Here is a 13710-nt window from a genome sequence, read left to right on the forward strand (position 1 = left end):
ATCACAAATACAACTTTTTTTTTTATGTGATTTTTTATGAGTTAGGTCAATATTCACAAGGTGACTCCCTTCAGCTAATCAAGAATAAAGTCTTCCCCACGCCCAATCCCTTCAGGAAAACCTCAGAAATTGTACAGGCCTTGCACTGTGCAATGAAGTTCAACAATTCAATGTTTTGTTAACGAACTGGCAAAGGACACTTTCAGAGCAAAGGACCCTTTCCCCAAAACATCCTGCCACAGGCCTCTCCTTGAGGGTCTGTTAACTCAGGAGCCTCAGATGACTGTAGATGTGTCAGTCTCTTTCAATATGTGATTCTGTATCTTAAACCATTTGGAGCTCTATAGGTCTAAAACTTAGAAGCTATTTTTTCTTGTCCCTATGCAGGTTATAAAAAGGTAAAATGCTGTGATATTCTCCATTACTGAGGTGAAAGGAAACACAATTCACCATCAAAGATCATAAACTATGGGGAACTCAGAAAGAGGTGGAATTTGTCCCAGGCCGGTGCTTGTGAAGGTTCTTTCTGCTATGAGATTCCATTCCCTGTTTTTCTTTTTAGAGGCTCACAGTAATTACAAGAGGACATAAGGATGTACATGTTATTCCTTTATAATAGCTTATTAAGGGTACCCATATTTCTGGCACCTGGACAAACATGAAAACAAACAATTTATAATTACCACAATAGGAAGTAACAGTAATCCTCCGTTAACTATTCATCAGGAAAGAAATCAGATAGTAGGGGTAAAAAAAGGACAATGCCTTAGATCATTGAAATGTAGGGCTGGAAGGGACCCTAAGAAGTCATCAAGTCCATTTCCCAGCACAGAGGAAGGACCAAGTATACACAGACCACACCTGACAGGTGCCTGTCCAAATTGTTCTTTAAAACCTCCAAAGATGGGGGTTCCACAACCTCCTTTGGAAGCCTATTCTAGAGTTTAACTACCCTTTAGTCAGTTAGAAAGTTTTTCCTAATATCTAATCTAAATCGTCCTTGCTGCAGATTAAACCCATTATTTCTTGTCCTATCTTCAGTGGACATGGAGGAAAACTGATCACAGTCCTCTTCATAATAGGCCTTAACATACTTGAAGACTGTTATCGAGTTCTCCTTGGTCTTCTTTTTTCAAGCCTAAACATGTCCAATTTTTTAACCTTTCCTCATATCCCAGGTTTCCTAAACGTTTTTAATCATTTTGTTGCTCTTCTCTGGATGGTTCGTCTTTCTCTTGCTCCTAATGTATTGAAAGAACCTCTTTTTATTGCCTTTTATCTCCCTTGCTAGATGTAACTCATTTTATGCTTTAGGCTTTCTGATTTTGTCCCTACATGCTTGTGCTATTTTTTTGTACTCCTCCTTAGCAATTATGCCATGTTTCCACTTTTTGTAGGGATTCCCTTTTGATTTCCAGGTCATTAAAGAGTTCCTGAGAGAGCCATATTTTTCTCTTATTATTCCTCCTATCTTTGTTTCGCATTCAGATAGTTTGTAGTTGTGCTTTTCAGTTACTGGGTAATTATTTCACCTAGGTATCATCTTCACACTCAAAATGTTCTCCATGTTCCTGACATTCTTGGGAGTGTGGCTTTTCCAACTACAAGTGACAGTCCAAATAGACTTTTAAAGACAGTAAAATAAAAACAATATAATTCAGACTGGCAGGATGAAAATCTGATCTCTCCTCCACCTTTACAATAGTTTGCAAAGGCTAATTTATTTTTTTCTCTTTAAAAAATAAGAATGCCAGAGTACTCTCAATTAGGTGCAGTATTATGCATTTCCTGCACTAAATTATTGTGCAGTGTCACCGAGCACTGTTAAACAGCTGCCATACCACAGGCTGTAGCTGGCTGTGTTTCAATGCTGGGAAAAGTAATACCTGTATATATGTCAAAATTCAAACTTAGATGTTGCTATTTATATGATTTTTGACAGATAAAAATGCTGCTTATCCCCAAGTACCATTTGACATTTTTATTTACTTAAATTATTGTACTAGCAAGAAACCAAGAGAAAAACCACAGACGTTAATAATTATTTATTAAAATTGAATGCAGAAATTGAGATTATTGTACATTTCAAACCATAAATTTGAGAATTACATTTCATATTAGTTTCTTATTGACAAAGAATTAATAGCAATAGCGTGTGGAAGTTACATACAACTCTGAGATAGATATATGTGTATATATATATATACACACATACACACACACATATATCTGAATTGCTGTTGCTGAACATTTCAGCAAGAATGTCAGTTCAAAATTTGGCTCAATTTTTGCATTTGTCTTATTTATTTAAACACAAAGCCCAAAATCAACAAAATTATTTTTACACTCCCACCCCCACCCCTAAGTTTTGCTCTAGCATTCTTATGGAAATTTTCAGCAAATGTAAATTAGAATCACACAGCCCAGGGGTGGGCAAACTACGGCCCACAGGCCACATCCAGCCCTCGAGCTCCTGCTGGGGAGCATGGTCTGGGACTTGCCCAGCTCCCACGCTCCAGCCGGGAAGTGGGCTCGGGGGCCACTCTGCGTGCGCATGCCACAGATCTGGGCAGCTCCCAGAAGCAGTGACAAGTTCTCCCTATGGCTCCTATGTTTAAGGGCAGCCAGGGGGCTCTGTGTGCTGCCACCACCCCAAGCACCGCCCCCACAACTCCCATTGGCTGGGAACTGTGGCCAATGGGAGCTCCAGGGGTGGCTCCAGGGGCAGCGTGCAGAACCCCTTGGCCGGGCCTCCACATAGGAGCTGGAGTGGAGACATGCTGCTGCTTCCTGGAGCTGCTTGAGGTACGTACCGCCCACAGCCTGCACCCCTGAGCCCCTCCTGCCCCAGCCCAGAGCCCCCTCCCGCCCTCATCCCCAGCCCCACCCCAGAGCCCACACCCCCTCCTGCACCCCAACCCCAATTTTGTCAGCATTCATGGCCTTCCATACAATTTCCATACCCAGATGTGGCCCTCGGGCCAAAAAGTTTGCCTATCCCTGACATAGCGTATTGGACAGATATGCAACTTCTTCTGCTGTCTACTACTGACAATTATGTCAATAAGAAACTATTCTCAAGTTGCATCCAATGAAGTGAGCTGTAGCTCCCGAAAGTTTATGCTCAAATACATTTGTTAGTCTCTAAGGTGCCACAAGTCCTCCTTTTCTTTTTGTGAATACAGACTAACACAGCTGTTACTCTGAAACCTATTCTCAAGTAGCATCTTCTAAACTCTAACAGAGTTTTCCAAACAAAAATGTCTATAAATAGAAAAGGAGTACTTGTGGCACCTTAGCGACTAACAAATTTATTTGAGCGTAAGTTTTCGGGATCTACAGCTCACTTCATCCGATGCATTCAGTGGAAAATACAGTGGGGAGATTTATATACCTAGAGAACATGAAACAATGGGTGTTACCATACACACTGTAACGAGAGTGATCACTTAAGGTGAGCTATTACCGGCAGGGGGAAACCTTTTGCAGTGATAATCAAGGTGGGCCATTTCCAGCAGTTGACAAGAACGTCTGAGCTATCTTCGAGATACCACTGACTTCCTGAGGAAACTACAATCCATCGGTGATCTTCCTGAAAACACCATCCTGGCCACTATGGATGTAGAAGCCCTCTACACCAACATTCCACACAAAGATGGACTACAAGCCGTCAGGAACAGTATCCCCGTTAATGTCACAGCAAACCTGGTGGCTGAACTTTGTGACTTTGTCCTCACCCATAACTATTTCACATCTGGGGACAACGTATACCTTCAAATCAGCGGCACTGCTATGGGTACCCACATGTTCAATATCTTCATAAATGATCTGGAGGATGGTGTGGATTGCACCCTCAGCAAATTTGCGGATGATACTAAACTGGGAGGAGTGGTAGATACGCTGGAGGGCAGGGATAGGATACAGAGGGACCTAGACTAATTGGAGGATTGGGCCAAAAGAAATCTGATGAGGTTCAGTAAGGATAAGTGCAGGGTCCTGCACTTAGGACGGAAGAACCCAATGCACAGCTACAGACTAGGGACCGAATGGCTAGGCAGCAGTTCTGCGGAAAAGGACCTAGGGGTGACAGTGGACGAGAAGCTGGATATGAGCCAGCAGTGTGCCATTGTTGCCAAGAAGGCCAATGGCATTTTGGGATGTATAAGTAGGGGCATAGCGAGCAGATCGAGGGATGTGATCGTCCCCCCCTATTCGACATTGGTGAGGCCTCATCTGGAGTACTGTGTCCAGTTTTGGGCCCCACACTACAAGAAGGATGTGGATAAATTGGAGAGAGTCCGGCGAAGGGCAACAAAAATGATTAGGGGTCTGGAACACATGACTTATGAGGAGAGGCTGAGGGAACTGGGATTGTTTAGTCTGCAGAAGAGAAGAATGAGGGGGGATTTGATAGCTGCTTTCAACTACCTTGAAAGGGGGTTCCAAAGAGGATGGAGCTAGACTGTTCTCAATGGTAGCTGATGACAGAACAAGCAGTAATGGTCTCAAGTTGCAGTGGGGGAGGTTTAGGTTGGATATTAGGAAAAACTTTTTCACTAGGAGGGTGGTGAAGCACTGGAATGCGTTACCTAGGGAGGTGGTGGAATCTCCTTCCTTAGAAGTTTTTAAGGTCAGGCTTGACAAAGCCCTGGCTGGGATGATTTAATTGGGGATTGGCCCTGCTTTGAGCAGGGGGTTGGACTAGATGACCTCCTGAGGTCCCTTCCAACCCTGATATTCTATGATTCTATGTCCCCACAGTATGCCAACATTTTTATGGCTGACTTAGAACAATGCTTCCTCAGCTCTCGTCCCTCAATGCCCCTACTGTACTTGTGCTACATTGATGACATCTTCATCATCTGGACCCATGGAAAAGAAGCCCTTGAGGAATTCCACCATCATTTCAACAATTTCCATCCCACCATCAACCTCAGCCTGGACCAGTCCACACAAGAGATCCACTTCCTGGACACTAGGGTGCTAATAAGCGATTGTCACATAAACACCACCCTATACCGGAAACCTACTGACCGCTATTCCTACCTACATGCCTCCAGCTTTCATCCATACCACACCACAAGATCCATTGTCTACAGCCAAGCTCTGAGATACAACCGCATTTGCTCCAACCCCTCAGACAGAGACAAACACCTACAAGATCTCTATCAAGCATTCTTACAACTACAATACCCACCTGCTGAAGTGAAGAAACAGATTGACAGAGCCAGAAGACTACCCAGAAGTCACCTACTACAGGACAGGCCTAACAAAGAAAATATCAGAATGCCACTAGCCGTCACTTTCAGCCCCCAACTAAAACCTCTCCAGCGCATCATCAAGGATCTACAACCTGAAGGACGACCCATCACTCTCACAGATCTTGGGAGACAGGCCAGTCCTTGCTTACAGACAACCCCCCAACCTGAAGCAAATACTCACCAGCAACCACACACCACACAACAGAACCACTAACCCAGGAACCTATCCTTGCAACAAAGCCCATTGCCAACTGTGTCCACATATCTATTCAGGGGACACCATCATAGGGCCTAATCACATCAGCCACACTATCAGAGGCTCGTTCACATGCACATCTACCAATGTAATATATGCCATCATGTGCCAGCAATGCCCCTCTGCCATGTACATTGGTCAAACTGGACAGTCTCTACGTAAAAGAGTAAATGGACACAAATCAGACGTCAAGAATTATAACATTCAAAAACCAGTGGGAGAACCCTTCAATCTCTTTGGTCACGCAATTACAGACCTAAAAGTGGCAATTCTTCAACAAAAAAACTTCAAAACCAGACTCCAAGGAGAGACTGCTGAATTGGAATTAATTTGCAAACTGGATACAATTAACTTTGGCTTGAAGAGAGACTGGGAGTGGATGGGTCATTACACAAAGTAAAACTATTTCTCCATGTTTATTCCCCCTCCCCCACTGTTCCTCAGACGTTCTTGTTAACTGCTGGAAATGGCCCACCTTGATTATCACTACAAAAGGTCCCCCCCTCCTCCTGCTGGTAATAGCTCATCTTAAGTGATCCCTCTCCTTACAGTCTGTATGGTAACACCCATTGTTTCATGTTCTCTAGGTATATAAATCTCCCCACTCTATTTTCCACTGAATGCATCGGATGAAGTGAGCTGAAGCTCACGAAAGCTTATGCTCCAATAAATCTGTTAGTCTCTAAGGTGCCACAAGTCCTCCTTTTCTTTTTGCAAATACAGAATAACAGGGCTGCTACTCTGAAACCTATAAATAGAAGCAGCTGCTAAAAGAAATAAACATCCCCCTACTGTTTTTGAAAACTACACATTCTGCAAGCTTCTGAAATAGAAAACAATGAAACCGGAAACAAAGAAAAGTTAAATCAGACAGCTCAACTGATCTATGAATCAGAGCAGCTTTTTATTATCCACAGAAGAGATGCAGCCTAGTTTTAATATCCACGGCATTATTAATAACTAGCAAACTACAGCAGAACGGTGGCAAACTGGACAACAGGGGGCTGCTGAATACAGTGATTTCCGACAATGGAGAAAATGCTCAGTGCAACTGACAAAGGGAGAGATCCCAGATTCAGGAAACAGGTAGTGACAGATAATCCAGGTGGGGGCGGCTCTGGTTTTAAACCCTGAGCTCCCCATGAAGCAGGCCAATAGCACTGGAGCTATTCCACAGAGGGGCACGGAGACGAGCAGCGATGTTCAGGGCAGCTTGGGGAGTAGAATCCAGGAGTCCTGGCTCCCACACCAACCTGTTCCAGGATCCCACAGACACTCCCCAGGCCCGAACACCACACAACTTCCCAGGCCAGCCCCTCAGTCCACTCTCTTTGGAGGTGGAGCTCTTGTTGGGTAGGAGGTAGATACAGAGGAGAACTCAGGAACCCTCCCTCACCCTAAGCCCCAGGCATTGCGGACGGAGGAAGCAGTGACTACCCGAGCCCCCAAAAGCCCCTTCATCCTTCAGCCCCTGGAACCTCAGAACGCGACCCCCCCGCCTCTCCCAGCCCCCCGCCTCTCCCAGTTCTCCTCCCCCCCCCCGCCTCTCCCAGCCCCCCGCCTCTCCCAGTTCTCCTCCCCCCCCGCCTCTCCCAGCCCCCCGCCTCTCCCAGTTCTCCTCCCCCCCGCCTCTCGCAGCCCCCCGCCTCTCCCAGTTCTCCTCCCCCCCGCCTCTCCCAGCCCCCCGCCTCTCCCAGTTCTCCTCCCCCCCCCGCCTCTCCCAGCCCCCCGCCTCTCCCAGTTCTCCTCCCCCCCCGCCTCTCCCAGCCCCCCGCCTCTCCCAGTTCTCCTCCCCCCCCGCCTCTCCCAGCCCCCCGCCTCTCCCAGTTCTCCTCCCCCCCCCGCCTCTCCCAGCCCCCCCGCCTCTCCCAGTTCTCCTCCCCCCCCGCCTCTCCCAGCCCCCCGCCTCTCCAGTTCTCCACCCCCCCCGCCTCTCCCAGTTCTCCTCCCCCCCCGCCTCTCCCAGCCCCCCCGCCTCTCCCAGTTCTCCTCCCCCCCCGCCTCTCCCAGCCCCCCGCCTCTCCCAGTTCTCCTCCCCCCCCGCCTCTCCCAGCCCCCCGCCTCTCCCAGTTCTCCTCCCCCCCCGCCTCTCCCAGCCCCCCGCCTCTCCCAGTTCTCCTCCCCCCCGCCTCTCCCAGCCCCCCGCCTCTCCCAGTTCTCCTCCCCCCCCGCCTCTCCCAGCCCCCCCGCCTCTCCCAGTTCTCCTCCCCCCCCCGCCCTCTCCCAGCCCCCCGCCTCTCCCAGTTCTCCTCCCCCCCCGCCTCTCCCAGCCCCCCGCCTCTCCCAGTTCTCCTCCCCCCCGCCTCTCCAGCCCCCCGCCTCTCCCAGTTCTCCTCCCCCCCCGCCTCTCCCAGCCCCCCGCCTCTCCCAGTTCTCCTCCCCCCCCGCCTCTCCCAGCCCCCCGCCTCTCCCAGTTCTCCTCCCCCCCCCGCCTCTCCCAGCCCCCCGCCTCTCCCAGTTCTCCTCCTCCCAGCCCCCCGCCTCTCCCAGTTCTCCTCCCCCCCCGCCTCTCCCAGCCCCCCGCCTCTCCCAGTTCTCCTCCCCCCCCGCCTCTCCCAGCCCCCCGCCTCTCCCAGTTCTCCTCCCCCCCCGCCTCTCCCAGCCCCCGCCTCTCCCAGTTCTCCTCCCCCCCCCGCCTCTCCCAGCCCCCCGCCTCTCCCAGTTCTCCTCCCCCCCGCCTCTCCCAGCCCCCCGCCTCTCCCAGTTCTCCTCCCCCCCGCCTCTCCCAGCCCCCCGCCTCTCCCAGTTCTCCTCCCCCCCCGCCTCTCCCAGCCCCCCGCCTCTCCCAGTTCTCCTCCCCCCCCGCCTCTCCCAGCCCCCCGCCTCTCCCAGTTCTCCTCCCCCCCCGCCTCTCCCAGCCCCCCGCCTCTCCCAGTTCTCCTCCCCCCCCCGCCTCTCCCAGCCCCCCGCCTCTCCCAGTTCTCCTCCCCCCCCGCCTCTCCCAGCCCCCCGCCTCTCCCAGTTCTCCTCCCCCCCCGCCTCTCCCAGCCCCCCGCCTCTCCCAGTTCTCCTCCCCCCCCCGCCTCTCCCAGCCCCCCGCCTCTCCCAGTTCTCCTCCCCCCCGCCTCTCCCAGCCCCCCGCCTCTCCCAGTTCTCCTCCCCCCCCCGCCTCTCCCAGCCCCCCGCCTCTCCCAGTTCTCCTCCCCCCCCGCCTCTCCCAGCCCCCCGCCTCTCCCAGTTCTCCTCCCCCCCCGCCTCTCCCAGCCCCCCGCCTCTCCCAGTTCTCCTCCCCCCCCGCCTCTCCCAGCCCCCCCGCCTCTCCCAGTTCTCCTCCCCCCCCGCCTCTCCAGCCCCCCGCCTCTCCCAGTTCTCCTCCCCCCCCGCCTCTCCCAGCCCCCCGCCTCTCCCAGTTCTCCTCCCCCCCCGCCTCTCCCAGCCCCCCGCCTCTCCCAGTTCTCCTCCCCCCCCGCCTCTCCCAGCCCCCCGCCTCTCCCAGTTCTCCTCCCCCCCCGCCTCTCCCAGCCCCCCCCGCCTCTCCCAGTTCTCCTCCCCCCCCGCCTCTCCCAGCCCCCCGCCTCTCCCAGTTCTCCTCCCCCCCCGCCTCTCCCAGCCCCCCGCCTCTCCCAGTTCTCCTCCCCCCCCCGCCTCTCCCAGCCCCCCGCCTCTCCCAGTTCTCCTCCTCCCAGCCCCCCGCCTCTCCCAGCCCCCCGCCTCTCCCAGTTCTCCTCCCCTCCCAGCCCCCCGCCTCTCCCAGTTCTCCTCCCCCCCCGCCTCTCCCAGCCCCCGCCTCTCCCAGTTCTCCTCCCCCCCGCCTCTCCCAGCCCCCCGCCTCTCCCAGTTCTCCTCCCCCCCCCGCCTCTCCCAGCCCCCCGCCTCTCCCAGTTCTCCTCCCCCCCCGCCTCTCCCAGCCCCCCGCCTCTCCCAGTTCTCCTCCCCCCCCCGCCTCTCCCAGCCCCCCGCCTCTCCCAGTTCTCCTCCCCCCCCGCCTCTCCCAGCCCCCCGCCTCTCCCAGTTCTCCTCCCCCCCCCCGCCTCTCCCAGCCCCCCGCCTCTCCCAGTTCTCCTCCACCCCCCGCCTCTCCCAGCCCCCCGCCTCTCCCAGTTCTCCTCCCCCCCCGCCTCTCCCAGCCCCCCGCCTCTCCCAGTTCTCCTCCCCCCCCGCCTCTCCCAGCCCCCCGCCTCTCCCAGTTCTCCTCCCCCCCCGCCTCTCCCAGCCCCCCGCCTCTCCCAGTTCTCCTCCCCCCCCGCCTCTCCCAGCCCCCCGCCTCTCCCAGTTCTCCTCCCCCCCCGCCTCTCCCAGCCCCCCGCCTCTCCCAGTTCTCCTCCCCCCCCGCCTCTCCCAGCCCCCCGCCTCTCCCAGTTCTCCTCCCCCCCCCGCCTCTCCCAGCCCCCCGCCTCTCCCAGTTCTCCTCCCCCCCCCGCCTCTCCCAGCCCCCCGCCTCTCCCAGTTCTCCTCCCCCCCCGCCTCTCCCAGCCCCCCGCCTCTCCAGTTCTCCTCCCCCCCGCCTCTCCCAGCCCCCCGCCTCTCCCAGTTCTCCTCCCCCCCCGCCTCTCCCAGCCCCCGCCTCTCCCAGTTCTCCTCCCCCCCGCCTCTCCCAGCCCCCCGCCTCTCCCAGTTCTCCTCCCCCCCCGCCTCTCCCAGCCCCCGCCTCTCCCAGTTTCTCCTCCCCCCCCCGCCTCTCCCAGCCCCCCCCGCCTCTCCCAGCCCCCCGCCTCTCCCAGTTCTCCTCCCCCCCCGCCTCTCCCAGCCCCCCGCCTCTCCAGTTCTCCTCCCCCCCCGCCTCTCCCAGCCCCCCGCCTCTCCCAGTTCTCCTCCCCCCCCCCGCCTCTCCCAGCCCCCCGCCTCTCCAGTTCTCCTCCCCCCCCGCCTCTCCCAGCCCCCCGCCTCTCCCAGTTCTCCTCCCCCCCACGCCTCTCCCAGCCCCCCGCCTCTCCCAGTTCTCCTCCCCCCCCGCCTCTCCCAGCCCCCCGCCTCTCCCAGTTCTCCTCCCCCCCCCGCCTCTCCCAGCCCCCCGCCTCTCCCAGTTCTCCTCCCCCCCCGCCTCTCCCAGCCCCCCCGCCTCTCCCAGTTCTCCTCCCCCCCCGCCTCTCCCAGCCCCCCGCCTCTCCAGTTCTCCTCCCCCCCCGCCTCTCCCAGTCCCTCCCTCCCCTCCTCCCCCCCCCGCCTCTCCCAGCCCCCCGCCTCTCCCAGTTCTCCTCCCCCCCCCGCCTCTCCCAGCCCCCCGCCTCTCCCAGTTCTCCTCCCCCCCCGCCTCTCCCAGCCCCCCCGCCTCTCCCAGTTCTCCTCCCCCCCCGCCTCTCCCAGCCCCCCGCCTCTCCCAGTTCTCCTCCCCCCCCGCCTCTCCCAGCCCCCCGCCTCTCCCAGTTCTCCTCCCCCCCCCGCCTCTCCCAGCCCCCCGCCTCTCCCAGTTCTCCTCCCCCCCCGCCTCTCCCAGCCCCCCGCCTCTCCCAGTTCTCCTCCCCCCCCCGCCTCTCCCAGCCCCCCGCCTCTCCCAGTTCTCCTCCCCCCCCCGCCTCTCCCAGCCCCCCCGCCTCTCCCAGTTCTCCTCCCCCCCCGCCTCTCCCAGCCCCCCGCCTCTCCCAGTTCTCCTCCCCCCCCCGCCTCTCCCAGCCCCCCGCCTCTCCCAGTTCTCCTCCCCCCCCGCCTCTCCCAGCCCCCCGCCTCTCCCAGTTCTCCTCCCCCCCGCCTCTCCCAGCCCCCCGCCTCTCCCAGTTCTCCTCCCCCCCCGCCTCTCCCAGCCCCCCGCCTCTCCCAGTTCTCCTCCCCCCCCCGCCTCTCCCAGCCCCCCCGCCTCTCCCAGTTCTCCTCCCCCCCGCCTCTCCCAGTTCTCCTCCCCCCCCGCCTCTCCCAGCCCCCCCGCCTCTCCCAGTTCTCCTCCCCCCCCGCCTCTCCCAGCCCCCCGCCTCTCCCAGTTCTCCTCCCAGCCCCCCGCCTCTCCCAGCCCCCCGCCTCTCCCCAGTTCTCCTCCCAGCCCCCCGCCTCTCCCAGCCCCCCGCCTCTCCCAGTTCTCCTCCCAGCCCCCCGCCTCTCCCCAGCCCCCCGCCTCTCCCAGTTCTCCTCCCAGCCCCCCGCCTCTCCCAGCCCCCCGCCTCTCCCAGTTCTCCTCCCAGCCCCCCGCCTCTCCCAGTTCTCCTCCCCCCCCGCCTCTCCCAGCCCCCCGCCTCTCCCAGTTCTCCTCCCCCCCGCCTCTCCCAGCCCCCCGCCTCTCCCAGTTCTCCTCCCCCCCCGCCTCTCCCAGCCCCCCGCCTCTCCCAGTTCTCCTCCCCCCCCGCCTCTCCCAGCCCCCCGCCTCTCCCAGTTCTCCTCCCCCCCCGCCTCTCCCAGCCCCCCGCCTCTCCCAGTTCTCCTCCCCCCCCCGCCTCTCCCAGCCCCCCGCCTCTCCCAGTTCTCCTCCCCCCCCCGCCTCTCCCAGCCCCCCGCCTCTCCCAGTTCTCCTCCCCCCCCGCCTCTCCCAGCCCCCCGCCTCTCCCAGTTCTCCCCCCCCGCCTCTCCCCCCCGCCTCTCCCAGCCCCCCGCCTCTCCCAGTTCTCCTCCCCCCCGCCTCTCCCAGCCCCCCCGCCTCTCCCAGTTCTCCTCCCCCCCCGCCTCTCCCAGCCCCCCGCCTCTCCCAGCCCCCCGCCTCTCCCAGCCCCCCGCCTCTCCCAGCCCCCCGCCTCTCCCAGCCCCCCGCCTCTCCCAGCCCCCCGCCTCTCCCAGTTCTCCTCCCCCCCCGCCTCTCCCAGCCCCCCGCCTCTCCCAGTTCTCCTCCCCCCCGCCTCTCCCAGCCCCCCGCCTCTCCCAGTTCTCCTCCCCCCCCGCCTCTCCCAGCCCCCCGCCTCTCCCAGTTCTCCTCCCCCCCGCCTCTCCCAGCCCCCCGCCTCTCCCAGTTCTCCTCCCCCCCCGCCTCTCCCAGTTCTCCTCCCCCCCCGCCTCTCCCAGCCTCCCGCCTCTCCCAGTTCTCCTCCCCCCCCGCCTCTCCCAGCCCCCCGCCTCTCCCCAGTTCTCCTCCCAGCCCCCCGCCTCTCCCAGCCCCCCGCCTCTCCCAGTTCTCCTCCCAGCCCCCCGCCTCTCCCAGCCCCCCGCCTCTCCCAGTTCTCCTCCCAGCCCCCCGCCTCTCCCAGCCCCCCGCCTCTCCCAGTTCTCCTCCAGCCCCCCGCCTCTCCCAGCCCCCCGCCTCTCCCAGTTCTCCTCCCAGCCCCCCCGCCTCTCCCAGCCCCCCGCCTCTCCAGTTCTCCTCCCAGCCCCCCGCCTCTCCCAGCCCCCCGCCTCTCCCAGTTCTCCTCCCAGCCCCCCGCCTCTCCCAGTTCTCCTCCCCCCCCGCCTCTCCCAGTTCTCCTCCAGCCCCCCGCCTCTCCCAGTTCTCCTCCCCCCCCGCCTCTCCCAGCCCCCCGCCTCTCCCAGTTCTCCTCCCCCACCGCCTCTCCCAGCCCCCCGCCTCTCCCAGTTCTCCTCCCCCCCCGCCTCTCCCAGCCCCCCGCCTCTCCCAGTTCTCCTCCCCCCCGCCTCTCCCAGCCCCCCGCCTCTCCCAGTTCTCCTCCCCCCCCGCCTCTCCCAGCCCCCCGCCTCTCCCAGCCCCCCGCCTCTCCCAGCCCCCCGCCTCTCCCAGCCCCCCGCCTCTCCCAGCCCCCCGCCTCTCCCAGTTCTCCTCCCCCCCCCGCCTCTCCCAGCCCCCCGCCTCTCCCAGCCCCCCGCCTCTCCCAGTTCTCCTCCCCCCCCGCCTCTCCCAGCCCCCCGCCTCTCCCAGTTCTCCTCCCCCCCGCCTCTCCCAGCCCCCCGCCTCTCCCAGTTCTCCTCCCCCCCCGCCTCTCCCAGCCCCCCGCCTCTCCCAGTTCTCCTCCCCCCCGCCTCTCCCAGCCCCCCGCCTCTCCCAGTTCTCCTCCCCCCCCGCCTCTCCCAGCCCCCCGCCTCTCCCAGTTCTCCTCCCCCCCCGCCTCTCCCAGTTCTCCTCCCCCCCCGCCTCTCCCAGCCTCCCGCCTCTCCAGTTCTCCTCCCCCCCCGCCTCTCCCCGTAGGATCCCCTCTTCCTTCAGTCCCCCTCCCCTGAAGGTCTCCCCGGCAGCCCCGGGGCCGGGCTCAGGCCTCCCGCCGCTTACCCGCACTGACCGCCCGCAGCCCCCAGCTCGCCAAGCCCCGCAGGGGCCCCCCGGCCGCCACCATCCTGCCTTCCTCGCTTCGGCGCCGCCGGTGCCTTCGAACCCGCCAATCCGCGCTCCGGCCTGGCAGCGACCAATCACCGTCCGCTGTCGGCGGGGGCCAAGGACTGGCTGGCCGGCTG

The 13710-nt window shown here is 60.1% G+C and overlaps 1 protein-coding gene across 1 annotated transcript in view; it reads right to left on the minus strand.

Annotated features, from left to right (window-relative positions):
* NCAPD3 (non-SMC condensin II complex subunit D3) overlaps window positions 1–13622 on the minus strand; it is a 53499-nt gene extending 39877 nt beyond the window's left edge. Inside the window, exon 1 of the mRNA XM_077839717.1 lies at window positions 13529–13622. Within this exon, the coding sequence (XP_077695843.1) occupies window positions 13529–13592 (64 nt within the window). The 5' untranslated portion in view covers window positions 13593–13622. The remainder of the gene's footprint in view (window positions 1–13528) is intronic.
* Between the last annotated feature and the right edge of the window lie 88 nt (window positions 13623–13710).

Source organism: Eretmochelys imbricata, chromosome 22 (assembly GCF_965152235.1).
Source record: "Eretmochelys imbricata isolate rEreImb1 chromosome 22, rEreImb1.hap1, whole genome shotgun sequence".
Taxonomy (NCBI): Eukaryota; Metazoa; Chordata; order Testudines; family Cheloniidae; genus Eretmochelys; species Eretmochelys imbricata.